The sequence below is a fragment of the Eleginops maclovinus genome, chromosome 17, assembly GCF_036324505.1.
Source record: "Eleginops maclovinus isolate JMC-PN-2008 ecotype Puerto Natales chromosome 17, JC_Emac_rtc_rv5, whole genome shotgun sequence".
NCBI lineage: Eukaryota > Metazoa > Chordata > Actinopteri > Perciformes > Eleginopidae > Eleginops > Eleginops maclovinus.
Window position 1 is genome coordinate 12410330 of NC_086365.1, and position 26917 is coordinate 12437246.

Consider the following 26917-nt stretch of genomic DNA (forward strand, 5'->3'; position numbering starts at 1 on the left):
ACCACCTCGTTTTACTTTCATGTGGTCCTCTCTGATGTTAGATCTCTAACCCCGCCTTCTCCGGGCGTCCAGGGACAGCAAACCAAATAGATAGGAGGAGGAGGAAGAGGAAAAGGAGGAAGAGGAGGAGGAGATCCTCAACTTGAGCTCAGGAGCCGGTGCCTTGCTCCAGTCTCAGCTCTCCACCGGACCGGTATGCACTATCCGCCTCAGAGGAAGTGATCCGCGGCGACCGAGAACGATGCAGGCGGAGGACATGGAGGTACCTATCATAAATAACCTTAACGATAACGGCGACAGACAGAGGCCGAAAGGGAAAGATGTGTTCAAGGATCTGCAGAAGGAGTCGGAGGTAAATCGGAAGGGGTGTTTGTGTACACTCGGATACTACTGCTTATGGCATAGGAGTGTGTATGTGTGTGCGCGTGTTGTTGCTGGGGAGCTTTCACGCGTCCTTTTCCACGCAGAGACTCCGTGTCTTGGCTGGAGAGCAGGCAGGCAGGCAGGCAGGCAGGCAGACAGCGAGGTGTTATTTTGGACCCGGCTCCTATAAATAACCCAGCCGTAAGCTTACTGTGGAAGTCAACGTGGAGAAGAATGCAGGTGGAGGAATGTCAGGACAACACCACCACCACCACCACCACCAAACATACACCTGCATATTAGAGTCATGGTGTGGGAATTAGTCCATGACTTATAATATCTGTATTCTTCAAGTTGACATTGACTTCTGTCCTTTAATTCGTTGCTTTGTTGACATTTTGATAGTCTGCTATAAAAGCTAATAGTCGATGGTAAACATTTAGCAGGTTTCGACTTCAGATAGGCAATATAATCGTCACTTAATGTCATTATAAAGAGGTTTGCTAGTCAAATCTAATACATGACATGATAAGGCTATGGACATATGTTTGAAAAACACTTGATTGTAGGTGAGCCACTATCAATTATTTTCAATATTGTTTCATCAACTGTTTTCACCTTTCACCAGTTAATCATTTTGTCCATTACTTAAAGATTAACAGTGATAATTAGATATATTTTTTCCTCACCTTGCTTGTTTCATTAGACCAGCTGTCAAAAACCAGAAAAGATCCACCTTAACATTATATAAAAGCACCAAATCCCTACATATGAGATCTTGAGGAGCATCAGTTGTTGGCATTTCCTGTTGGAAAAATAACCAAAAACGTTACATTTTAGATTGCCTTTTTAGCGGCTGAGTCATTCCAGTTTACAAACCAACTTGATGTGATTTCAACAGTGTTTCGAGCCAGCTTCTAAAAATACGTAAGTCTGCTCTGCTTCTCTAAACATGAAAGCAGCGTGGCTCAGTCTGATGATGCCTCTTTTTCCTGCAGCTATAATTCATCCCCTCATAAAAAAATTAGAAGAAGATGTGTTTTCATTCCTGGGTTCCTCAGCCCTAGATACACCAGAGGAGCTGAGCAGTCAAGGCTGTCGTCCAAGCCAAAACTCCAGCCACCCCTGATGTCTGTGTGTGTGTGCGTGTGTGTGTGTCTGTGTCGTCTAAGCACATTGAATGGTTTTGAGGGGAATTAGAGCATATTCATCTGACAGCCATTGCATTCCGGGAGAGGGGGGTTTGATGGTGGTGTGTTTGGGGGGTGAATGACATGGATGTTGAAAGCACTTAACATCAACGTTGTGTTGAGGCTGAAACTCTCTGGCCACTGCAGTCTGTCAGCTAACTTGACCTTAAATCTGATTCACCCATGTATGTGAATTGTCATGTGTGCTGGGTAGAGGACTCGTCTATGTGGCATATGTTGCTGGGAGTGGGGGTGGTCTGCCTTGACATTGTGCCCAGTGTTTGCACATGATGTGGTGTAGGAGCACAGGAGCGGTGCCAGTTTGGAGCTTTGGTTATCAGCTGGGGTAGACTGGAGGAGGGCAATAATAGGGAGACAGGGTGAGAAAAAGGAGAAGTAGAAACTCAGGCGTTTTCTTTCCAGTGTGGATCCCTATTATTTAACGGGCAATGAGGTGCTCCATATCAAGGCACAGTTCCTTATAGTCGGCCTTCTAATAGAGCTTGTCCTTAATTGGTATTGGTTGCACAGCATCAGAAGATTTTAAGTTAAATCATTAATTCTCCTTGAATTATAATGTACTAAATTAATAATTATGACAGATAGTAATGAGGCTGCTGTCCCCTAAATGCCTCATGCCACTGGGTGAATATTAATCAAGTCAAGACATATGCCAGAAACAACATACTGGTGATATTTATTAACATCATAATTAGATTTTCAAATGACATCATGGTGTTTTAACTGCAAGGCCGCGCAGTTTACCAAAGAAACATTTCAAGTTGTAAGCCTCCAAAAAATGCCACTTCAGTTGTTTTTCTTGGTGATTTTTTTTTTTACAACTAGTTGTAAAAGTGAGGCAGCACCAAACACCCACAGGCTTCCTTCACTCGTACTCAAGAGTTGTGGGTAATTTTGTTGAATCATCCGAGCTCCCAAGTGGATATGATTTCTTGGTTTACACAAGCAGCAATGACGTCAAATCTCACTGCTGTGGCTCATCAAAAACAAACCGCCGTCTGACGTCCTGTTTATTTCAGATCCTGCTGACTGGGCCGCAGCAGGTATTTATAGCAGACAGTTACATGACATCACATGGAGTTATTAAAGATGACTCGCAGCAAATTTAATTAGATTCTGTCCCTGGGACACTTCTCACAGGGTAAACATAAAACACTCGTAGCTTGGGGCCTTGAGTTTTTTTTAATTGTGTATTCTCATTTACATAAAATGAATTGGTAGGCTTCCCTGGAGGGACATTTCATCAGTTCCCATCCTCTACCCGAAAGACAGAGAGATGATCCAGTCTCCAGGCTTACTCTCTTACTAAAATGAAGCTTCTTTATCGTCCCAGGTGTTTATCATATGCAGATTAGACTCTCAAAGTTCTTATTAAGGAGGCCCTACTATGCTTTTTTAGGTTTTCCCTTCCTTGTAGTGTGTTAAATAGATTTGCGTGTATGTATATGTTCTGCAAAAGGCTAAAATCCCAAAGTTGGAGTTCCTCTCAAGCACAACCCCCCTCCCCCACTGCCTGAAACGCCTTAATCGTAGTCCTTTGTTTATTTCCGTACCATAGTGACATCTCAATGTAACAGTTGCGCTTCTATTGGCTAGCACTCCAACACGTTGTACGTTATAGGCTAAGGGGCGGTATCTCTAAGCGGTTGACCAATTACAACAGAGCAGACCAGCTAACCAATCAGACTAGACTGGGCTCTGGTTTTCAGACAGAGATAGTAACTGGTCCTAGAAACGTTGTGCTAATCACAAAAGGACGCTAAATACAGAAGACCCTAAACCTACAGGAGCTTTAACTGCTCTAAAACAAGGGTCCATGTTGCCTGCTGCTCCGTATCTTTCCTTCATCTTTGCAGTAAAAATACTTAAACCTACGATCTGGATCTTTGTCATCGTTCAATCAGTCCAATCAAAGTTTTCCCGCAGTGAGCATCTGTGGTTGTGAGTAAAATGACTAATCAACCCTGTCTCAAAAGTACAAACAATGAGAGCAAACTGTGAACGAGCCTGAAGCGTGTGTGTGCGTGGGTGATGTGTGGTGACTGGAGTGGTGGTAGGTGTTGCGGATTGTGAACAGCCTGCAGTATGTTTGATTATTAGCTGCAATCAGTGTCATATTGTCATGTTTATGCTCATGTGTGTTTTCTTCTTCACAGAGCTCCATGGAGTCCCCTAACCTGGAGTTTGAGTACGGAGATACAGACGTGCTGACTGCTGAGCTTTCAGGTAACAGTGATCAGCAACTAAAAATAACCTCTAGGCCAATGGTGCATTCTAGACGTAGAGAGTTGTTCATCCAACTTCTGTGTGTTCATTCGATTCAAATTGTGATGTGGAAACAACATGGACAGAACCAACATTTTCATTAACTTTACGAGCGGTTGTCCAGACTTACATTTTTTTATTCCGACACCACATGAATGCAGCGCAATTCCCGTACATGAAAATGTTAACCAAGGTGTAAAATAATGAATCCACTGATGATTTGAATCTGATCAATAAGAATGTGTTATTCCTTGGCCCATTCTTCACCTTTCCACAACATTTAATGCAAAGTAGTTTTTCCAGTCATTCCGCTGAAGCTGACATGCACACATCTTGCCTGGTAGCTTGCTTGAACCTGTCCCTTTGCACGATGCAAAACAGAATTATAGCTTTTATTGTGAATGCTTCGCACGAGCATTCATGCGGTAATAACTCTGTTTCAAATTAGCATACAGACTACAATGTGCTATTGATTAGAAAATATAATTCCCCGTCTGCTTTCTTCATGTTGTTTTCAGCTGTTTTAAGTTACAGTGTTATATATCAAAACACAACAATGTGCTCACACAACGCCGAAGGAACAAAACATCATCTGGTCCTGACATCAATTCCAGACGCAGGGCACATTGAATGACTAATTTTATGAGCACTCATAAGAACTGAGATTATTTATTTTCATGATCCAGTATCTGGTAACAGCTCATGCATGACTTGGAACATGACTTCTAAACACCTAAAGATGCATGAATGACAGAAGAGCTGAATTCAACAACACTGACAGATGTTACTGATTGTAATCTGGTACAATTGTTTATTCCAAGTGCCTCATTTCGATTCCTATTTAGCACCAAAATAACAACATTGATTGACAGTCAAAACGTAGGGGCTTGGACTGGGAATCGTAGGGTCGCCGGTTCAAGTCCTCGAACAGACTTGAAATATGGAAAGTGGACTGCTACTTGGAGAGGTCCCAGTTCACCTCCTAGGCCCTGCTGTGGTGCCCTTGAGCAAGGCACCGGACACCTCCAATCCCCCCTCCCCATTGCTCCCCGGGCGCTGCACGATAGCTGCCCACTGCTCCTAGTACTAGGATGGGTTAAATGCAGAGGACTAATTTCACTGTGTGTGCTCTGCTGTGTGCATGCATGTGACAAATAAAGAGGGTTTCATCCTCCGATTCTATCTATCTATCTATCTATCTAACGAGTGTTCTCCTGTTGGATGGCAAGCAGCAGTCCACGTTAGTCACATTGGCATACACACACAACCAGACAGACATTCACATCGGCTTTCTAGTGACAGCTACTCAGGGTCGAGATGGAGAATCATGGCAACGTGACGAATCATTAGTTGTGCATGAGACAGATGAGATCACCAATGAGGAGACAGCTGCTTGTCTGTGTGTGTCATTACCGAGCACTGTGTTGATTATGGATTCATTTATGACCCGTTTAATCTATCAAATGTGGTGAAAACAAGTCTTCTAAGCTGTGGCGATTGCTAGGAAATGTATTAAAATCATAGATGGAACAACAAAAAAATGGCCAATTATTTCCTGTCTCTCATCTAATCGATTCTTAACTGATGTTCTTAATCTCTGATTCTTTTGTCTTCTGTCCACAGAGCTCTACAGTTACACAGAAGAGCCGGAGTTTGCGCTGAACAGAGACTACTTTGAGGAGGACTTCAGGAGCCATGGTAGTGTGTGTCTGTGTGTGTCTGTGTGTGTCTGTGTGTTTTAACTGAATAGGGCATGTTAAATGGATTGCATGTCCTTTAAATTACCTGTAATCTAATCTTCAGTGCTTATGTAAAGAGTAGAAACTGGGCTATCTGCACTCACAAATACTGACACTGATATGGCACAGCAGAGAAAGCTTGGCACACACACACACGTCCACAGCGTTGTTTCTCACAAAGACCTTGATAGCTCCACCGGCAATGTGTCTGCCGATGACTGACAGAATAGAGTCTTTTATTGTAGCTCTGAATATCCCTATTAAGTGTTTCATAATAGTTGTAAGATGTTGAAGGTTAATTAAACAAAATGTACACACACAGATGATAAAATGTGTGCCCGAAGGGAGTAACGTTGGTTTGTGCCATTACATGTGCACATAGTCAATTTTCCACCTCCCAAGATAATGAAATGTTATTATACACGAATCATGAGTCCATTTTCATGCTCCAGTGCATTTCCAAACTTCACACAAAAAGCTATTAAAGTGATGTGTTAAACTCCACTCCATTTTCTCACCTTTGAAGTGCGAAACGCGCTCATCAATGTGCTGCTGTGTTTTTTTTATTCATAAGCTGTCCTGTGTTAGGCGAGGGTAACCGGGCACATTAAAGCTCCGCTCTTTTAAGCTGTTCAAAGAATGAATATTCCCATGATTAATATGTGGTTAGCAAGAACTAGGCAGCTTTTTCAGCTCGCGTTAAGATATTTTGAATCACACTGTATTGGATTTCTCCTCTCTTTGGTGCATTTGGATGCACTTTAAACAGGTTTTTGGGTTGAGGATATATTGTCTAACATACCATAAATAAGCCATAAAGGTCTCAAGTCTCTGGCATCCAGACAAGCTTCATCCTCTTCATCTGTCGCCTCCTCTCCAAGCTGAGCGATAATGAATAGCAGGATTAGATGAGAGCATCTCTGGCTGCTGTTTTACAGCGATAGACCGTGGAGCCGCCTCTTCACGTTACATCCTTTTCATTAGCGTATTATTGTGTGTTTGTGCATGTGTGTTTAGTGTGCACTGCAGTTGTCTAAGGGTGGTGCTCCTGTTTGACTTTCTGTTTGCTGTGTATATATCAGGGCCCCTGACAATGTGCTCATCAATGTGTCCTGCCACTACCCATAAATTCCCACTCACCTAAACACTGTGATTATCTCGACAGGTCTAATGTTCATCTTGTCTCAGAAGAAAAAGATGTTTTTTTTAACTGACAGTGAAATTAGAAAGCCTTTTTGTTCTCCTGATTTCTAAGTAGACAGAGCATTTTAGAAGATCTTAAGTAAAGGAAGCACTGAGCTCCACATATCATGATGTTACGCTGCTTATTGCCTATTACTGTCTGTTTAATCAAATGAAAAGTCTAAGATTAGAAGACATACCTTGTAAAAACAGCCTTCCATGCACATATTGAATACTTGCCAGAGAAGGTCTGCAATTCTCATAAAAAATCCTGATTCAGTGAATTTTTGCCCTCTATGCTTCAGCGCTCACTAGCTTTCAGCTATTTCCAGAGCTGATGCAGTGGGCCTGATAATATTGTAAGAAACTAATTACACATAAACACAGTTAGTCTTTTTAATCAAACACGATTTACAAAATGATTACTGTGAATATCTAGATCAAGATTCAACAGTCTGACTAATTATTATTTTTAACTCATTTCCAGAACAGTCTGAGTTAAAATAAATGTACACGTGAGACCAGGGGAAGGAAAGCAGGATAGATGAGTGGTATGACATACAGACAGCTGAGAGTAAGGAGAAAGCACTACCGGGAATCCACTGAGGGAAAAACTGCACATTACTCGCACTTCCAAGTGTAAGGATTCAAGATGAGGCAATTCCCCAAATTGCTGAATTGTGAATCCTTAATTTAGCAGAATATACAGATTTGCAGTTTGCCTGTAGAGTTGTCTGTGTCATAGAAATGTTGCTCTTAATTACATTCCAATGTAAACTTAACAATGTATTACAACCAGAAGACAAATAGTTTGTGACTGACAGAAAACTAATGAGCATGATACATGAAGCTAATTGTGTTGCAATGGAAAGTTAACAAGCATATCATCGACTGTGTATTCACAGTCTATGGTGTGTTAACTACAGGAAGCTAGTAAAATGGTTATACAGTACTAAGTAAATATGTTAACTACACTAAGTCAATGGTATAATAGCTACAGTAAGGTAACTAGTATGAAATGATGGTTAGCTAACAAAGCTAATGGTATTGTAACCACAGTAAGCTAACAACTTTGTTTGCTTCTAAGCTTACAAATATGACACTACAGTAACGCAAAGCAAAAAGAAAAGTAAACTGTAGTAAGCCAATACACTAAGGTAACACATCATAACGATGGTGAGCAACGTAGCATTAACGTTAGCAAGTGGTACGATAAGGAAAGTAAGCTAATGTATGATACAGTAGGGTCACAAGTATGCTAACTAAGCTAAGCTAATGATATAATAATAAGTAATAGTTCAATAATGTTTGTGAACTTTAGGTAAATGTTGCTGTGTAATAGACATTGTTGAGACATATTTCTGACTTTATAACTTTAGATGACTCCATTTTTGATTTGGGTTGAGTGCCTTAGCATTCAGGCTAATTTTGCTTAATCTTATTCAATTTAGCTACTCGACCCAGGAATCAAATCTTTCTCTCTTCCTCATGTTTACAGTCTACTGTCACCTTTTAATAAAGGAAAAATTCAACAAAGATATTATAGTGACCTAGTCTACACTGTTTATGAAAAGGGTGCCTCTGTTAATAACCTTGTGTTGTTGTGCCTTCCTGCAGCTCGAGACAGGAGGTGGATCGAGCTGAAGGTGGAGGAGCAGAAAACCTATGTGATGAGGTTGTTGGATGCGTTGGAGGTCACGGACAGAGATAAGAGGCTGAAGGTGGCCAGGGCAATCCTCTACTTGGCTCAGGGTGCGTGGGTCTAATACCGTACAACCGGCATTATCCATTTTCCACTTTGTTATTATCAGACAAAGTAGGATAAGCACAGGTGTAACTATAAAGACATCCTAGTGAGTAAGCTACTATAGTTTGACAATGTGCCAGGATGCACAATACCGGAATTAAACATAAACTCAGCTATATTTAAGATTATTTTTACCAATTGTGCTTTCTACTGTGAAAAGTCAAAATGTCACCATGCTGTAGCAGTTCATGTATGGCCATTAACCACCTACTTTTTAATTAACAGAAGCTTTATTAGAAAAGTCATCAATGTGTGTACAGCATTGCTCATATGTGCATACACATCTATAGCTTTGACCAAGCCTAAAGGGTAATGCGTTTGATTGATAAATGACCTGCAAACCCCCCGAGGTAAAGGCATAACACTTTGGAAACATAAACTAACACCTCTTGTCTACTGTTTACCCCAGGAGTGTTTGATGAGTGTGACACTGATGTGGATGTGCTCCACTGGTCCAGACACAATGTCTTTCTGCTCTACGACATGGGAATCTTCACAGCACTGCTGGAGCTGCTTACCATGGAGATAGAGTGAGTAGGACACGTCGCATATGCTTGGGATATACAAGTTGTTGAATATGTTTTTTAACTTCTTCAAAAGGTTTAAAAAACACACATGCTGGTGTGTCATTCTGAGCTTGAATTTGATCGATAAGATAACAGGGTTGCTCCCATCCAACGGGATATGGAGTCCTACAAAATACATAGGTTAGACTTTTTCTTGCAGTGGTGCAACACAGTTCATCTATTTAAAAATATATATACATCCACATTAGGCAAGGCCTGCAGCAAGATAGAAAATCTTTATCATGCAATCTTTCATAGGGGGACTGTCTTGATACCAAGCGGTCATAGGTTCAAGCCCAGAAAAAGCCTTCAAAGATCTAAGATCTCTTAGTATCCTCCTGTGTTTCAAGACCTAGTCCCTCAGCACATCTCTTAGTTCCCTCCAAGGAGTATAAGTATAGAAAGGCAATCATAGAAAGGCTTTGAGAGAAAGGACGAGAGATACTGAAATGCAGGAAAACAGCAAACGCACCATCTGTGATCCGCACTTCAAATCTTTCGTTGAGGACACGTTGCAGCAGCGGCTCCTTCAAGTCAGTTTTGTTGCTGCTGGTGTCAGCCTCAGTTTGGGATCCTGCTCTTCTTTGTTGTTACATAAGCTGCTCTGAGGCCTCATTGCACATTGTCTGGCATACTGCACATCAAAGCAGTGTAAGCAAACACTTCCATGGTGCTGCTTATACATCGCATTGAAAATGAGTCTGTTTGAAAACTCTGTTCTTTTTCAAATAGACCACTGAAATGATGCAGTGTTTACTTTCTGTGTGCAGCAATAACCAGGCGTGCAGCAGTGCAGTGAGGAAGCCTGCCATCTCTCTTGCAGACAGCACAGAGCTCAGGTAAGAAAAACTGTAAATAAGCTCATGACTCAGAGCCTACTACACATTCCTCTCACTTCACACAAAGCCAATAAGTACAACAATATCTTCCAATTCTTCAAGTTTATGCCTCCTGTCTTGCTCTTTCTATTATATACTTCATTCTCTGACATTTATTTTCAGCTTCTACATAATGGAATTGATTTTGAACAAAAGAGGCTGAGCAGCTCCTCTGCACACACGCACGCACGCACACACACACACACACACACACACACACACACACACACACACACACACACACACACACACACACACACACACACACACAAACACACAAACACAAAAAGCTTCATACCCAGAGTCATACGCTTACAAATAATAACAGGCTACAGGAGTAGATTTGCACTTAATTGCTGCTACGGAATTGAAAGCCATTATAGTTATTTTGAACTTGAGATGCTTTGTTGAGGGGACAAAGCGTCTTAATGCACAAAACACCGCCTGACTTGCATCAGGTAATTGTGAATGGATGCTGCATTATCCTGACAGAGAACACAAATCATTTCCTTTTGTACCTCTGAGAACAAGAGATTGCATTCAGTCCTTCTTTGTTGGTACTCATTACTACCTCCACCATGTTATTGTCTCTTGTACTTGTAGACCTTTTAGTCCAATCATTCATTGTTTTACGTACCAGGGAAATGTCTAACGCACATACACACAAGCTAAGAAATGTGTTTTTTGTCCTTGCAGAGTGCTACTGAGCATCATGTACCTGATGGTGGAGACAGTTAGAGTTCAAACTGAGGATGATCGCCCAGAGTGGAGAGCAGCAAGAGAAGCCTTCAAGAATGAGCTAGGTGTGTGTGTGTGTGTGTGTGTGTGTGTGTGTGTGTGTGTGTGTGTGTGTGTGTGTGTGTGTGTGTGTGTGTGTGTGTGTGTGTGTGTGTGTGTGTGTGTGTGTGTGTGTGTGTGTGTGTGTGTGTGTGTGTGTGTGTGTGTGTGTGTGTGTGTGTGTGGTTGTGTGTGTTGTGTGTGTGTGAATTTATGTATCTATTTAACAAGTAGTAGCTGTTTACTTTCATTAATGTACATTCCTTTGATCTGATTTTGCTTACATTTCTGTACAGATGACTAGTTCATTAAGGAAGCCGTGAGAGGACTTAGAAAACAGATCTTCTCACTTACCTTCAGGGCTTCGTAGTTTATTTATCTAAAGAAATAAATGCTAAATCGCCATATTTTAGCATTATAAGCTCAGAATGCTGCCCTTAACAGATGCTTTCCAATATCCAATCCAAAATCCACCTTTGACCCCTCAGGTTCCCCTCTGTACAACGGAGAGCCCTTTGCCCTGCTCCTCTTCACCATGGTGACCAAGTTCTGCAGCATGAATGCCCCACACTTCCCCATGAAGAAAGTGCTGCTGCTGCTCTGGAAGACAATACTGGTTAGTATATTATGACCTTTCAAACTTTGAAACATAATGCATTACATATTCTATACTTTTTTGCTTGTTTATTCATTATGTTTGAACCTGATATTTCTGCAAAGTTGCAGATAAATATTAAGCTACATTAAAAGTATTATGATTATAATACTATTGGTGGTGTTGGAGCTAGGTGCCAGTGATGGTTGTGAAGGATTTTTAACTCGCAGAGCATTGTTGGATCAAAAAGTCAAAATCTGTGCAATAAAGAGTCCCATCAAATTGGATGAATCACATCTCTGAATGTAACAAAAATCACTTTCCTATATTTTGTACATCCCCTCCATTGCATTACTCACTTACCTTCCATGTAGCATTCTGAGTATCATCTACAGAATGGACTGTATTCTAGTGAAGATACACCCGTTCCTCCTGACTCTCTTTGACTCCCTGCACATACCCTTATCTTTCAGTTCACCTTGGGGGGGTTCGAGGAGCTCCAGGAGATGAATGTGCGGGGCCGGGAGCGTCTGAACCTGCCCCCGCTGCCGGAGGACAGCATCAAGGTGGTGAGGGCGATGAGAGCTGCCTCCCCTCCGGCCTCTGCCATGGAGCTCATCGAACAACAGCAGCAGCAGAAGAGAGGCCGCCGCAGCCGAAGGGTACACACAAACACACATAAATACATACACACAGCTAGTGTATCAATCCGAGTCCCACAATATATTTGTACTAACATAAAATACAGCTTCGTCTGTTTCAAACTGATCCCTTAGACTTCCTTCTGTAACCCGCATTCTAACACCCTGCTGAGTCATCACTGGTTTCTGCTGTAAGTCAGAGATGTTCTCTGTGCTGGGCTTTGACTGGACAGGCTCTCCTCTTTAAATCCGCTCTGGTTTCTCATTGCCCCTCTTCCTTGTGTCCCCACAGAGTGCCTTTGTTGATAGCTTGGAAGGAGACAGTCCCTTTCCCAAGAAGCAGGTCTTTACCCACAAGTTCCCTCTTTTCCTTCTGCATTTTCTCTCTGCATTGAGCTGGACTTGCACTCCTCCTTTCCCAAATCCCTGCAACCTTCTTTACGCTCTTTCTGCTTTCTGCCCTCCTCTCCTTTCCCTTTCTTTGACTCTCTTCTCTTTTTCTCTTGTCATTTAACCTCATACAATCTGGATGCACCAAAAACAGGAAGCAATTTTTTTTCAACAGGTCAAAAATGTGTCCTTTTCCCATAGTGAATATAAATGTCCAAACTATACTGTTTTTCCATCAAAGTAATACACGAGAAACCAATAGATCAATGCTCCAAGTGGTTTTGGTGCAATCCTACTCATTGCCATTAATATCAAAAGGGATAGTTTGAAATTTGGGAAATGCATTTTTTTGTGTTTTTGCTACGAGTCAGATGAGCATTAAGATGATGCTCTTCATATCGAAATGCTAAATATGAAGCTACACAAAACAGATGGTTAGCTTAGCTTAGTTTAGCTTAGAATAAAGGCTAACAACATTGGGAAACATGTGGCTTGCCTTTTCCAAACCTCTAAAACACATTATAGCTTGTTGTTAAATCAGCACCCCAACTAAAGCGTAAAAACAGCAGTATGTGATTTCACTGGCAGTTACGCGCTGGGACTAGTTCTTGTCCGGGTCAGTGACTTCCTGAAATCTTCGATTGTTGCCTGGCAACGCCACTGTGACGAGAAGCAAAATTGATATCAATCCTCTCAAGTACTGTAACTGATGTGTGAAGAAAGCGAACAACCAATCTTCCCAAAATGTTGAACTATTCCTTTTATGTAATTGTCATCATCTGCATTTTTCCATTTTGTTGTACTTTAATATATCTTTCCTTTTAATTAACCTTTTCCTTATCAAATGCTTATCTTTTAATTCCTCCTCCATACATATCCTCTACATACCTCCTCACTTTCCTTCCTTTCCTTCATAGGCCCTCATTATTAACTACTGTTTGCAAATAAGCATTTGTTCTTCTTCTTTATATTCCTTATTTCCTCACTTTCATCCTCCCTTTCCTCCATTTCCTTCAATCCATTAAAAGTAGTTACACAACAAGTTCATACATAAGTGAACATACTCTAGACTTCAACCCAGGAGAGAGACGTTGGAGTCTTGAGGGAAATTAAAAAGACAGCAGGAAAAGTTTTGAGTAAAAATTAGACAACGTGTGACTTACTTAACGAACTGCGTGATATACATAACATAAAAAATGTCCTTCCTGTCCTACTGTCCTATTCCCTCATCTTCCCATGCTCATTCCACCATTTACATCCTTCCCCATACTCGTCCTCTGCCACCTCTTCTTTCTCCCTTCTTTTCCCTCCACTGTGGCCTGCTCAGTACGGGGGTGGGATTTAGAGACAGGGCTGACTTGCTGGCTGTTGTCATTGGTGCTGGAGCGGTCACTTTCCACTGTCCCGTTAAAGTCACTTCAGACATCGACTGTATTAGCATCTCCCCTGTAGTTCTCATCACATTGCTACCAGGTTTGTCCGCAAAAATCACCTTGCACTGAAGATTCTGGACTAGGGGCCAATGTCCTTGATATGCATTCATTGAGGAGGTGAATTGTACGGTGGTCAACGGGTGCAAACGCATGACCAGAACACACCCATTAGAAGAAACGCCTGCAGTTTCAAAAACGATGCAAATATATAAAAGCAAAGTGCAGCGCGTTTCTTCTAATGGGTGTGTATTGGGTCGTTGTGGCGCGTTTTAACAGCCACCGTAGAATTGAGACCAACATGAACATGCTTTCTCTTTCAGTTGACCTCTCTCTCACGTGGATGTCATTGAAAGCGGTTGTCCCCTAACCCTGATGGAAAAACGTAGCTTTACATTCCCACATAGCACAGAATGGCTGCTCCATAGAGAATGGCTCACAACACCTCTACCTGCCTCCCTCCCCCCCTCCCTCCCCACCATATTCTCACTAGGCCTCCTCACTTAGTCCAGCGTTAGCACTGCCACCGGCGCACCATGCATCGACTGCACAAGCTCCACTAATGTCCAGAACGCTGACTCATGCCTGATGCTTGCAACTTTGCCACAGTCATTCATTGGAGAAGTTGTGAAAACTGCGGTACTGTGTGTGGGAATGTATGTTTGACATGTTTTCAGTAAAGAGTTAAATATAAAGTCTTAGCCTTATTGGGCCATGCTTGCATTTTCTTTGTATGTTTTGAAATGCAGATGTGTGGTAAGTTGAATGTGAAAATGTTGCTTGCGTTTGCTGTGGGTACCTTTGGGCAGAGCCAGGCTAGCTGTTTATGCTAAGCTAGGCTAAGCTAATCGTCGCCTGCTAGTAGCATGATATTTGATGGACAAATAGGATTTATTTTTAAATAATGGACAAATTGGCTGCTTCTTTCTTATATACAGTATGTCCCATGCATTGTGCCTTTAGGATGCATTCAAGCTGCAAGCCGTAGTGCTTAATATTGCTCTATAAATGGGCTTTAAATGCGTATCTTTCTGTACATATGGGAGATATCAAATCCTGCTGCATATATAAAGTGCAGTATACAATGCATTAGAAAAAATAGAATAATGTCAAGTACATATAGACAATGGCTATATCTCAAAAATAAATCAGTAGTCTTTTATTTGAATATCAAAATAAAGGACAGTTTCTTTGGATAGTAGTTTCAGGATAGTAAAATTAAGCCCTAGGTTGTTTAATTTGTTAATATTATTTTATTCCACAGTATTTGACAATTTCACACAGTTCTGTATAAGCTCGTCCTAACTCTAAAATAAAGCTATATAAAGAGTTAAATAATTACATTCAAAACCGTGCAATTCATCATTTTATACATATTTCCTTAACATTTGTGACATATTTGGTGTTTTTTGGAACTAGAGTGGGTTTGAACAATGTTTGACTGCACAGCATGAGCCTGCTTGTTAAGGGGCTGATAAATCATGTGGTTGATTTGGGTAATTTTTTGCAGTTTTACAGCTGGAATTCACTACATTTCCAATAAATGATGAGCTTAATTCCCAGCGGTGTTTTAAAAGTTCACGTGGCTCTTAAGATAAGCATTTGACGGTCTCTCCTCTCTCTCTCAGCCCCTGGTGAAACAGGACAGCCTGGACACGTACAACGAGCGGGACCCCTTCAAGAATGACGACGCCCGGGATGAGGAGGAGGACCCCGAGGACACAGACAGCGGCATCGAGGGAGAGGTGGACCCCTTGGACCGCGATGTCATCATCCAGCCCCCGCCTCCACCGCCGCCCCTCAGACCCCCCACAGAGAAGGTCAACTTACCCAAAGGTCTTCCCTGGGCCCCTAAAGTCAGGTTAATGCACAGTCTTCAGTCCTTTTTTGTTTCTTTATATGTTTTTGTGACATGACGTGAGACTAGAAGGGACGGAGTGCATTGTGTGACATCACAGGAATAAAGGGGCTTTCCTCATACTGCCTCTTTTCACCCTCTGTCTGAAACCAGAGCCCAGTCTGCTCTTCCTGGTTATCTGGCCGGCTCTGTTGTGATTGGTCAACCTCTAAGAGATGAGGATTTTAGCTTTTGCAGACCATTTACATGCACAAAAACGTATACAACTCACTACAGGAAAGGGAAAACCCCACCAAGCACAATAGCGCCTCTTTAACATGACAAAGCTTAAATAACCTCAGTATGGTTTGAGCTTATGGTGTGAGATGTGTGTATTAGCAAAGGTGCAGTAATTAATTTTGAAGGGTTCTTGTGAGCAAATGTGGAGGAACCACTGCAGGGAGGGTTTTATTCTTCTTGTTTATGGGCCAGATTAGCCTTTATTTGAGAGTGACAGTGTTAAAAAGAGGAGATGACATGCATATAAGGGATGCAAGCCTGAGAAACAGCCAATAAGAGCTTTTCTGCCTGGGATGGCTGATGCAATCCCTTGGTCCAACTATTTTCTGTTCTCATTATTTGCCAGTTTTTTTACTCAAATGTGTTTGTTTTTGTGTAACGCAGTGGAAACACCTACTTATGTGGCCCTGAGGCCGTGGGAAGGAAGTCGATTCCCTAATTCCCTTTCCCCTTAACCCACCCTGAACAACCCCAGGATCCATTGGGAGAACTTGTTCATATGGGGAAACATAATGTATTTATTTTGGTCTTTTTACTAAGACATCAGTCTACCCCAGCAGGGAAAGAGAAGGAAAATATCATTGGAAAAATAAATGAGAACAAAAGAATAAAAAGGAAGTAAAAACACCTACAAAATATCGATAAATTAACGATATAAGCTGTGGTTATATGCGTCTTCTTGAAGTTTTAACTACCCTTTTACAGCCTTACTTCATTATAAATGACTTATTAAATCCCCAAGCCACAACGGAATTGTTAACACGCATTAAAAACTGCTTAAGTAAGAGCTTTGTGTGATAAATAAAACAGATCCATTACTGTAGCGGCCAAAAATGATCCTTGCCAGATTTGTGTATTAGTTTAAAAGCACTTAGCTCTTATGCCACTGAATAAAACATATAAATAATGCTTGGGCTTCTGCCATTCTGACCAGTAAGATGGGAAACTGAGAACAGCTGGCAGCTGTTCTCAGTTTCCCATCTTGATTTTGTGCCACCATTTGAACGTTAAATCTCTCAGTTTACTTTCCTCGCTGTCATCCAGCAATACGCTCTCCATCTGTGTGTTCCTCACAGTGCCGTGTGGTGTCCTCGCAGGGTGCCGCCTCTGCTCTGCAGCATGAATAATGCATCAGAGACAGGACACAAATCATTTATAGCAGTCCATTTATCAGCCGTTCATTATCACAAAACCTATATCTGTCTTTCTCCTAGTGAACCTTGAGCAGGAGTGAGTGCTGCAACATACAGGGCTGATGAAGTGCTGATCAGAAAGAGGCTCGCAGAGTGTGACTGATGAGATTTTAGAAAGCGTCATGTTGCTCTTTTTCATGTTTGAGTGGGTGCATGTGAGTGCTCCCTTGAAAAATGCCTGTTTATTTCTCAAAATCTGTCTGTGTGTGTACAGGGAGAAAGACATCGAGCACTTCCTCGAGACCAGCCGAAACAAGTTCATCGGTTTCACTCTGGGGAAGTAGGTATTCGATCCGAGACAATATCACATATTCTGCCTTCTTCAGGTGCTGCTGTAACTGTGTGTTGTGTTCCAGTGATACAGACACCCTGGTGGGCCTGCCCAGACCAATCCACGAGAGCGTGAAGACTCTCAAACAGGTGAGTGGGGAATTCTTCGCCTTAAAGACATCACTTTAAGTCACTTTAACAAATGTTCTTCTTCTTCTTCTTCTTCTTCTTCTCCTTCTTCTCCTTCTTCTTCTTCTTCTTCTTCTTCTTCTTCTTCTTCTTCTTCTTCTTCTTCTTCTTCTTCTCCATCTTCGTCTTCTTCTTCTTCTCCTTCTCCTTCTCCTCAAAGTGTTTGTTAATCAATACTCTCTTTCTGCTGATTCCCCTGACATTGAGATCACACTTCAAAATCAATACTTGGTGTTTAAACAAGCTGGATGTGTATTTACAGAGAGGAACACCCCTCTGTGTGTCAGTTAGCAGTGCTAATTAACCCTTGCACCTCACTAGGGACCTTGGCTTTTTGGCAAGTTTAAGCTCAGCTCCTATAATAAAGAGAGATAATACACTCATCCTTTAGAGGACAGAAATGTCCCGTATTGCAACCCAACATTATTGATCCAACTTCCATTACAGCAGAAAATAATACCTTTGATATAACAGGCTGTTAATCTACAGCTCTGGCTCCTATTTTCCAGCAGATTAAAACACTTGTTTCATATCTGCCCTTGGCCTGCTGCACCAAAAAGTATAAAAATGGATCAAAAATCAGGTAGAGAATCATATACCTAATAAAGTCTTGAAGAGAAATTCCCAGCATTAAATGTGCAGAATTCAGATTCACATTTTTGGGGATTTATTTTTCACAATCTGGGATAGTCCAGGGTTTGAAATTCTTAAAAATCAACAAATATTTGGTCATGATCAGAACTGTAGTGGTTTAAAAGATTTCACTGAAAAATAAATGTTGGGTTTTTATTATGTATACATTTTTGTACTCTTAGGACGTCAACTTTTATAGTTAGTAACAAGAGTGAACACTTCTTCTTACATTTATATAATTTGTTTTTATTCATATGGTTTTTCTTGTCTTCTCCAGCACAAATATGTTTCCATCGCAGAAGTCCAGATCCAAAAGGAGGACGAGCTGCAGCAGTGTCCAATGACTCTGGTCAGTAACGTCACTCCTTTGTGCTATGCTATTTCCAATCAAGACACTTTTACTCAATAAAGCTATTCTATTCTTCTGTAAAGTTTGTTTGCATAATTCTCTCTGTGTGTGTTGTGCAGGGGGAGGAGGATGTGGAGGACACGCCAACAGAGATGCTGTACCTGGGCATGCTTCCTAACCTCTCCCAGTATGTGGTGAGTGGCTCTCAATCTGTGTCATTTTACGGTCACTCTCTTCACACCTGTTTTTTACCCCGTTTTCACACCATTTTGCTACCAACTGTGTCATTTTGGTGTCAAGAGAGCCTTTATAAACACTCTAAACAAACGGATCAATGTTTTACAAGCGGTACATTATCTCCCTAAAAGAGAACATAATGAAAATGACAGTTATTGGAACTATTTTCAGGAATGCATTTTATCTGTTAAAAATCCAAACATAGATCAGAATCAGAATACCTTTAATATGGTTAATGGTTTAATATCTCAGTCAAGGTGTAAAAGGTTTTATTGTTACCCGTGTCAGATTGCCCTCCTGAAGCTGCTGCTGGCTGCAGCTCCCACCTCCAAAGCCAAAACGGACTCAATAAACATCTTGGCTGATGTTCTGCCTGAGGAGATGCCGTGAGTACTGAACGACACTGTTTGAATCTTTTGCCTGATACTCAAAAAGCATCTCAGGGACACATGAATTTCTTCAATTTTTTCACAAACTACCACTTAAGGATACACTGATTTAAATTTGGAACCAAACACCTCTTTGGATAATATTAGAGTTAACTCTTTTTGCCATTTTTTGACTAATTTATTCTGGGCTTGTTTTGGGTCTGCAATATGGGCTGTAAAATAAATAGGAATAGAATAGAAACCATAATAATCACCACACTGTCCGACAGCGACACACCTGCAGCCTGTACGTGTTTTTGTTTGCTTTCCAAGGAGAACATAGTCTCATTATATATTTATTTTACTGAAACAAAGATGTGTTTTTATTAGAGATTTAGAAGCCTTACAATTTGTGTGTGTGCCTCCTCCAGTATCACAGTCCTTCAGAGCATGAAGCTGGGAATCGATGTGAACCGCCACAAGGAAATCATCGTCAAGGCCATCTCTGCTCTGCTGCTGCTGCTCCTCAAACACTTCAAACTCAACCATATTTACCAGGTCTCGCACACGCACGCACGCACGCACGCACGCACGCACGCACGCACGCACGCACGCACGCACGCACGCACACACACACACACACACACACACACACACACACACACACACACACACACACACACACACACACACATACACACCTCCAGCCCTCGCTCACATTACCACCGTTCTCTCCTTTTACATTATTCTCCATCTCGCCTTCCCCCAGCACACACACATATCCCTGCCCCTCCCCCCATGCCACCTCCACTGCCCTCCACCTGATTCTCCCATCAAGTCTTCAATTGCTTTCCTCCTCTAATCATCCTCTCCACCCCCACCTTTAGACCTCCACCCTCCCAACAATCTCATGAGCTCCTTCCCTCACAGTTCATCTCAATGAAGACGTTCAAAGAGGATTATTTGGCCGCTTATGTTGTCTTTTTAAATCCAAAACAATTTGTATTCAATTCACTGGGATTTTCTGTTGCTAGGAAGAGATATTCCTTCTCACACTTGTAGCAGTAGCGCCCCCTGCTGCCACAGCAGGAGATTGCACGCAGAAGGAACAAATCAATAAGTCTAGGACATTGTATTATGAGAACTGTTGTTATATATCTGTGATAATAACACAAATCTACAGAACAACCAGGCAAAATATAGCACTTTTGAATGAAACACAGTCGGTGAAATGCTGAAATATGACCCAGCAGCAGTTTTTTAATCTTGGTAAAGCTTCTTGGACGAGGGGAAGTATTTTAAGATATTTTTTGGGGGGCTTTTTGCCTTTAAACGGATAGGACAGTGGAGCGTGACAGGAAAGTGGGAGAGAGAGTTGGGGTGGGATCCGGAACGGGAATCAAACCCGGGTCGCCGGCGTATGATGCAGGTGCCCCAGGCAGTTGCTCCACGGCCGGGGCCGAGGTGAAGGATTTGTATAACCTCTGGATGAGAATACAAATCCTTATCCTGACCTTTTGCCCACTCATCAATCTCATCGTCAAACTCATCAATGACGCAGGATTATGGGCTACAGGATTATTTTTACAGTCTTCTATTCTTTCCTGATATATGGATTCCCCCTTCTGGCATTTGGCCAATCAACAAAATAATCTATCAGATGTCCTTCATCTCATCTCCTTTATGAATCCCAAAACATAACTAAGAGATAGAAGTTTAAAACTTTATTTCTGTGGTTATTTTTCTCCTAAGGCCTAATGTAATAATTCAAATCGATTTTGAGTTGTTGTTCTTCTCCAGCCTTTAACTCTGCCGCCTCCTCTTTTCCCGCAGTTCGAGATTGTCTCCCAGCATCTGGTGTTTGCCAACTGTATCCCACTCATCCTTAAGTTCTTCAACCAGAACATCATGTCCTATATCAGTGCCAAAAACAGGTAGGGTACTTTTCTCTTTCTCTGTCGCCTCACAGAAAGCACTGCATGTCTCCTGCTGCTTACAGATGCAGGGAGATTATGTAATTGTGCCTCCATTTTCAGTAACTCTTGTAAGAAACAGCTCCCATTTTAGTACTTCTACTGTTCCTGAAAATATCCGCTGCACCAAGGTTAATTTAAGAACCATCCAGGTATGGAATCAGCAGGCGTCCAGATGGCACAGATGGCATCCCAGCAGCAATACAATTACAGGAGATGAAGGTGGGGGAGAGAAACACCTCAATGGTGCATTCAAGTGCACCTTCGAAGATCCCATTTCTTAATTTAAGAAGTTGTTCTGCAGACTTTGGTTTGCTTTAAGTCATAATGTGGAAACAGCATGGAGGCTATAAAGAAGATGTGTCGTATTGAAACGCTCAGAGCATTGGATTCCAGTATTTTCCCGACAACGACAAACAAAGAACATTTCTAAGCTTTAAAACTATACTAAATTCTCAATCAGGGTGAATAAACAAATACGAAGGCATTTTATAACTTATTCAGGTCACTCATACACAAACACAACACAAACTTACCCCTGTCCGCCATGTTTCTGCATACTATGACGTAAAATCGGAAAGTCGTGTACCAACATTGTAAGGGACTTCCGAGGTCTTAATCCACTTGAATGTAGAAATCATGAGGGATTACATCCTTACGATTAGTCCAACACCGATTGAATTCAGCATAAGCATCAAAATAGGTGTCAGGAGACGTATATGAAGCAGGGGAAAGTTCCAAACTCAAGGCCGACCGGCTGTGAGGTAGTTTGGTCGCCTAACAACTTAAGGTTGGGAGTTTTATCCCAGCCACTGTAGTCAATGTATCCTTGGGCAAGGTACTTCACCCCAAATGTATTCTGATGGCATGGCCTAAGTTAGTTTCCTTGAGCAGGTGCACGTTGCATGGCAGCCCCGGCCTTTTTGTGAATGATGACATGAGCGTTTAAAGACTGGAAAAGCACTTTTATAAAAGCAGTCCATTCACCATTTAGAAGGCTGGACAGATTTAGGTGATGTTAGAGTAAATGTGGTGGGTAGATTTGGAAAGTGACCAGTGTGTGTGTTTTTGCAGCATTTGTGTGCTGGACTTCCCCCACTGCGTGGTCCATGAAATGCCTGAGCTCACCGCAGAGAGCCTGGTGAGTCAGCGGGACCCCTGATTGTTCGTCAGTGGATGAAGGTCATGGTGTGTGTGTGTGTGTGTGTGTGTGTGTGTGTGTGTGTGTGTGTGTGTGTGTGTGTGTGTGTGTGTGTGTGTGTGTGTGTGTGTGTGTGTGTGTGTGTGTGTGTGTGTGTGTGTGTGTGTGTGTGTGTGTGTGTGTGTGTGTGTGTGTGTGTGTGTGTGTGTGTGTGTGTGTGTGTGTGTGTGTGTGTGTTTGAACTGTGTGAACTGTGTGAACTGTGCATGTCTTTCAGGAAGCAGGAGACAGCAACCAGTTCTGCTGGAGGAACCTGTTTTCATGCATCAATCTGCTGAGAATATTAAACAAGCTGACCAAGTGGAAACACTCCAGGACGATGGTGAGACTGCAGAACCTCATACTGCTGCCACAGTGTGGGAATTTTAGTAAAGTAACCCATCCTAATGAGTCTAATAAATCATGTTGTGTTATATTTTGAATAATTAGTAGGTGAGAAGTAGTTTTCATAAAAGAAGTGCCGCACACGTTCTGTACAGGAAGGAAAATAGCCATCAAATAAGCATGAAAGGGGAAATAATTAGTGGGAAAATTGATATAAAAATAAGATAAAATACAATCCATTAAATAATACAAATTCTAAAAGTGCAGTAAACCCAATCTGTGTACATTTTATATTGGGGTGCTACACCCAAAAAGGTCTTCATGGGTGGGCATTTTGTCGCAATATGCCTCCAAATCAGCTCCAACATGTTTCCCCTTTTCAGATGCTGGTGGTGTTCAAGTCCGCCCCCATCCTGAAGAGAGCTCTGAAGGTGAAGCAGGCCATGATGCAGCTCTACGTCCTCAAGCTGCTGAAGATCCAGACCAAGTACCTGGGCCGCCAGTGGAGGAAGAGCAACATGAAGACCATGTCGGCCATCTATCAGAAGGTCCGCCACAGGCTCAATGACGACTGGGCCTACGGAAACGGTAAATAGCAGCAGTCGGTCAGGACGTATGTTCAAAAAGTGCCTCTTTTCACCCTCTGTCTGACACCAGAGCCCAGTCTGATCTATATCCGACATATACAACACACTACAGGAAAGGGAAAGCATAAAGGGTCCGTTTAAGAGCGAGTGTTTTATACAATAACAGTTTTATACCTATATCCCTCCTATTTTTAATCAACCAATTGCAACCTTTCCTTAAAAAGACAGATGCAATGCTGTTCTTTGTTACAGCCCTAATTCATAATTGATGGTGCGAAGCTTATTACATCATCCATAATTGATCAAGTGCAGATTTAATTTATTTATTCTCTTGAACCCAGTTGGCCTCTCTTGAGGTCTTGATGAATAAAACGGCCTTGAAGATAATTATTCCTAGCAGCCCTCACACATACTGATTATAAAACACAGACTGCAGCATGAAGAGGGTAGCGCTGCAAACACCATATTCTATACCAGTACACATGTTCCTACTTCCTGACGAGTGGTAGTGGTGTGCATGTGTGTTTAAGTACCTGTCTGTATGGATGTACCGTGCGTGTGTGAAATACAATGCTCCTGCAGCCATAGGGGAACAGCCTGGACTGGGTTGCCATAGCAACAGAGAAAAAAGGAGGACTTTTTCAGGGTCACTGTCCCTCGCGAGACAGCAAGTGATCTGTCAGCATTAGTGTGTAGAGAGAGGGTAGATAGAAGGGTGAGAAGAGGGGAGGGAAACGTGAAGATTCAAACATTAAATACAGAGGTGGGAGAAGTACTCAGATCTTGTACTTGAGTCAAAGTAGAACTACCAGAGTGTGGGAAAACTCTGTTACAAGTAAAAGTACACAGTTATTGGCATCTAGTGTCAGTTCAAACATTTAAAAACTCAAGTAGAGTGCTGGTACCTCAAAATGATACCTAAATACAATACTTGAGTAAATCTACTGTACATATCCCCCCGTCTGTTTTTTAATCCCCAGATATCGACGCTCGTCCCTGGGACTTCCAGGCGGAGGAGTGCGCCCTGCGGGAGAGCATTGAGAAGTTCAACAGCCGCCGCTACGACAAGAACAAGAACGGGGAGTTTGCGCCCGTTGACAACTGTCTGCAGAGCGTGCTGGGCCAGCGGGTGGAGCTGCCCGAGGACTTCCACTACAGCTACGAGATGTGGCTGGAGAGAGAGGTCTTCTCACAGCCCATCCAGTGGGAGGGGCTGCTGCAGTATGGAGGGCAGGGAGCGAAGGGTGGGATGTAGAGAGAGGTCAAGCCTATTGGAATGGTTTTAAGGTGTTTCCTTAGTGCAAAAAATGGAAGTTGAAGGAGGATGGGGGTTATACTTCACATGAGTGATGGGGGAATGGGGGAGGGTGAAGAAGCTGGAGATGGAGAAGCCACCTCCCAGGCTATGCAGGGATGACAGAAAATGGAAGATGAAGGGAAGCAAATTTGACGAACGAATGGAGCGTCCTACTGTGAGCCAAACACACACAGACACACACTCGATGTTAACATGTGCCTACGACTACTGTGAACACACATGGACAGGCAAGAGCAGAGGTAGCAGCTAATAAGAAGTAGCAGGACATGGCCAGTTATACTACCCCCCACCCCCCCCCCCCCCCCCCCACCTGAAAAAACAATGTCACCACTTTGTCAATTTGTATGTCCCCCTTTTTAAAACGTTGGTGCTTTTTTGGACGGTCTTTTCCTATTTATTTGTGAGGCGTTGAAATTCTTATTTTTTTCAAATTAAGATGATTTATAATCCGTTTGTTTTTTTAATTATTTTTTACACAAAGCCTACTTTAGGTTTCGGGGTGTAGTTGATGGATTTTTCTTAAGCATTTTCTAGAAAAATATAAGGGCCTTTTGGGAAGAAAAACCACAGGGTGATTTTCATGGTTTAAACGTACAAGTCGGATCTATTTCCACCAATGGCATAGTGATTTTACATAATATGTCAAGAGAATATACCAGCTGTATTGTTTGTTTGTTCGTGAATGTAAAAATGATGTAGCAGGAGAAAGAAAAAAGCTACATGAAAATAGGAAGAAGTTGTGATATAGAAGGAATCTGATATCTTTTTCAAATAGAAACCGATATAGAATCGTTAATATTCCAGGACTTTTAGGGACTTCAAAATCCAGAAATCACACATTTATATCCCTGATGTCATCCAGCATTTATTCCTATTCACATTTCAAACCTAAGAGCAGTTATGGTCCCATAGAGAAAACAGAGGGGTGTTTTTGTGCACCAAAAAACGTTGTCTCCACTTTCTAAAAATACTCTTTAAAAATCTTCAGATAAATTGGAAATTCCCGTTTTTGTGTCGCCTGTCAAAGGTCATTTCTGAGTATGGGGGACATACCACTGAGTTTTTATGATGAAATGATCAGAATAACTAACAATCGTGACTCCACCCCCCCCCTCTGACCAACAGCACAATTACCCACAGTCCTCCTCGGTGGTGGCCTTGGTGAGCACTTTGCCACCCTTTGCTTAGAAGAACACAGCTGTCACAATAATGGTGCTGGTTTTTTTTCTCATTCGTCTTCACTGTCGCTCACATCCAACTACCTAAAGCGGGGCCCCAGAGTTGGGAGCTCCTGTAAATGTCTGAAAACTGAAGCACATAAAACAAAAAAGCGTGGTCACCTTCTTTTCATATCACTCACACTCAGATTGAAGAGCAGTCATTTATTAACTCTGTATAGAACAATAGTTTTGTCTTTCTGTGGAAATGTGCATGGCCACTTTTTTTGTACCTGGTCACATTTTAATTTGTGGAATGGCTTTATTTTTTTTCCCAGCACAAATAGAAAAGTGTACTTGTTTCCTCTTCTGCATTGCAAGAGAGTTTTTCTTCTTCTTCTTCTTCTTCTTCTTCTTCTTCTTCTTCTCGTATAAAAATAATATTGTGTTCTTAATAGATTCTCAGGTTTCCGGAGATAATATATTGCAAAGGTTTTTAAGCTTCCTTGCCATCATCTAGCTCATTACCTGTAGTGATGAAGACACTTTGATAATCACATTCTTATATAAAAACACCTGAAGCATTAAACGTATACTGCACAGGCTGGTCAACACAACAACTCATCGTAAGTTTGTATTCACGTCAGGAACGTTTCATGTTGGGATGTATTTTTTTGTATCTTGTGCCAAATTTCAGTGCCATTTTGTATATTGTATTTCATCGTTGTTGCCTCCATGATTATATTTTTTATCATTCAATTAACCACTGAAGGTTTGCAATACAAAACTGTTTTTTTTCTACAGGAGAATTGTAAAATCAATGAAAGTAGATGTTTCTTGTATCTGGTTCAGTATTTTAACAGGGGTGTTACGCATTGTATGGGTGTTGCTACAGTATCTAAGTGTTTTTTTTTTGTTACTCACATTTCCATATCTGTATAGTCTATAAAAAATAAATGAAATACTGGATCTGTTCTGGGGTATGTGCAATGACAGATTCATAGAGGCATTATTTAATAGAATGAAGTACAATATTAAATAATGTTGAAGAGTTTTTTGGTGAAGTGAGTTTTTATTGGCTGATGGAGTTGTGCAGCTGGTACACAACACACACACACACACACACACACACACACA

The 26917-nt window shown here is 41.8% G+C and overlaps 1 protein-coding gene across 2 annotated transcripts; it reads left to right on the top strand.

Annotated features, from left to right (window-relative positions):
* The first annotated feature begins 140 nt into the window (after window positions 1-140).
* strip2 (striatin interacting protein 2) lies at window positions 141-26833 on the top strand. Of its 2 annotated transcripts, XM_063906077.1 has the most exons (22): window positions 141-352; window positions 3731-3800; window positions 5463-5537; window positions 8378-8512; window positions 8977-9097; window positions 9904-9972; window positions 10708-10814; window positions 11277-11404; window positions 11857-12045; window positions 12317-12367; window positions 15473-15705; window positions 17389-17454; window positions 17531-17594; window positions 18544-18615; window positions 18735-18809; window positions 19141-19238; window positions 19652-19778; window positions 21054-21154; window positions 22268-22334; window positions 22612-22716; window positions 23102-23306; window positions 24286-26833. In XM_063906077.1, the coding sequence occupies exons 1-22, from the start codon at window positions 242-244 to the stop codon at window positions 24558-24560; spliced, it is 2544 nt and encodes an 847-aa protein (XP_063762147.1). In that variant the 5' UTR covers window positions 141-241; the 3' UTR covers window positions 24561-26833. The 2 variants fall into 2 exon arrangements, with proteins under 2 accessions (XP_063762147.1, XP_063762148.1); XM_063906078.1 differs by lacking the exon at window positions 12317-12367.
* The last annotated feature ends 84 nt before the right edge of the window (window positions 26834-26917 follow it).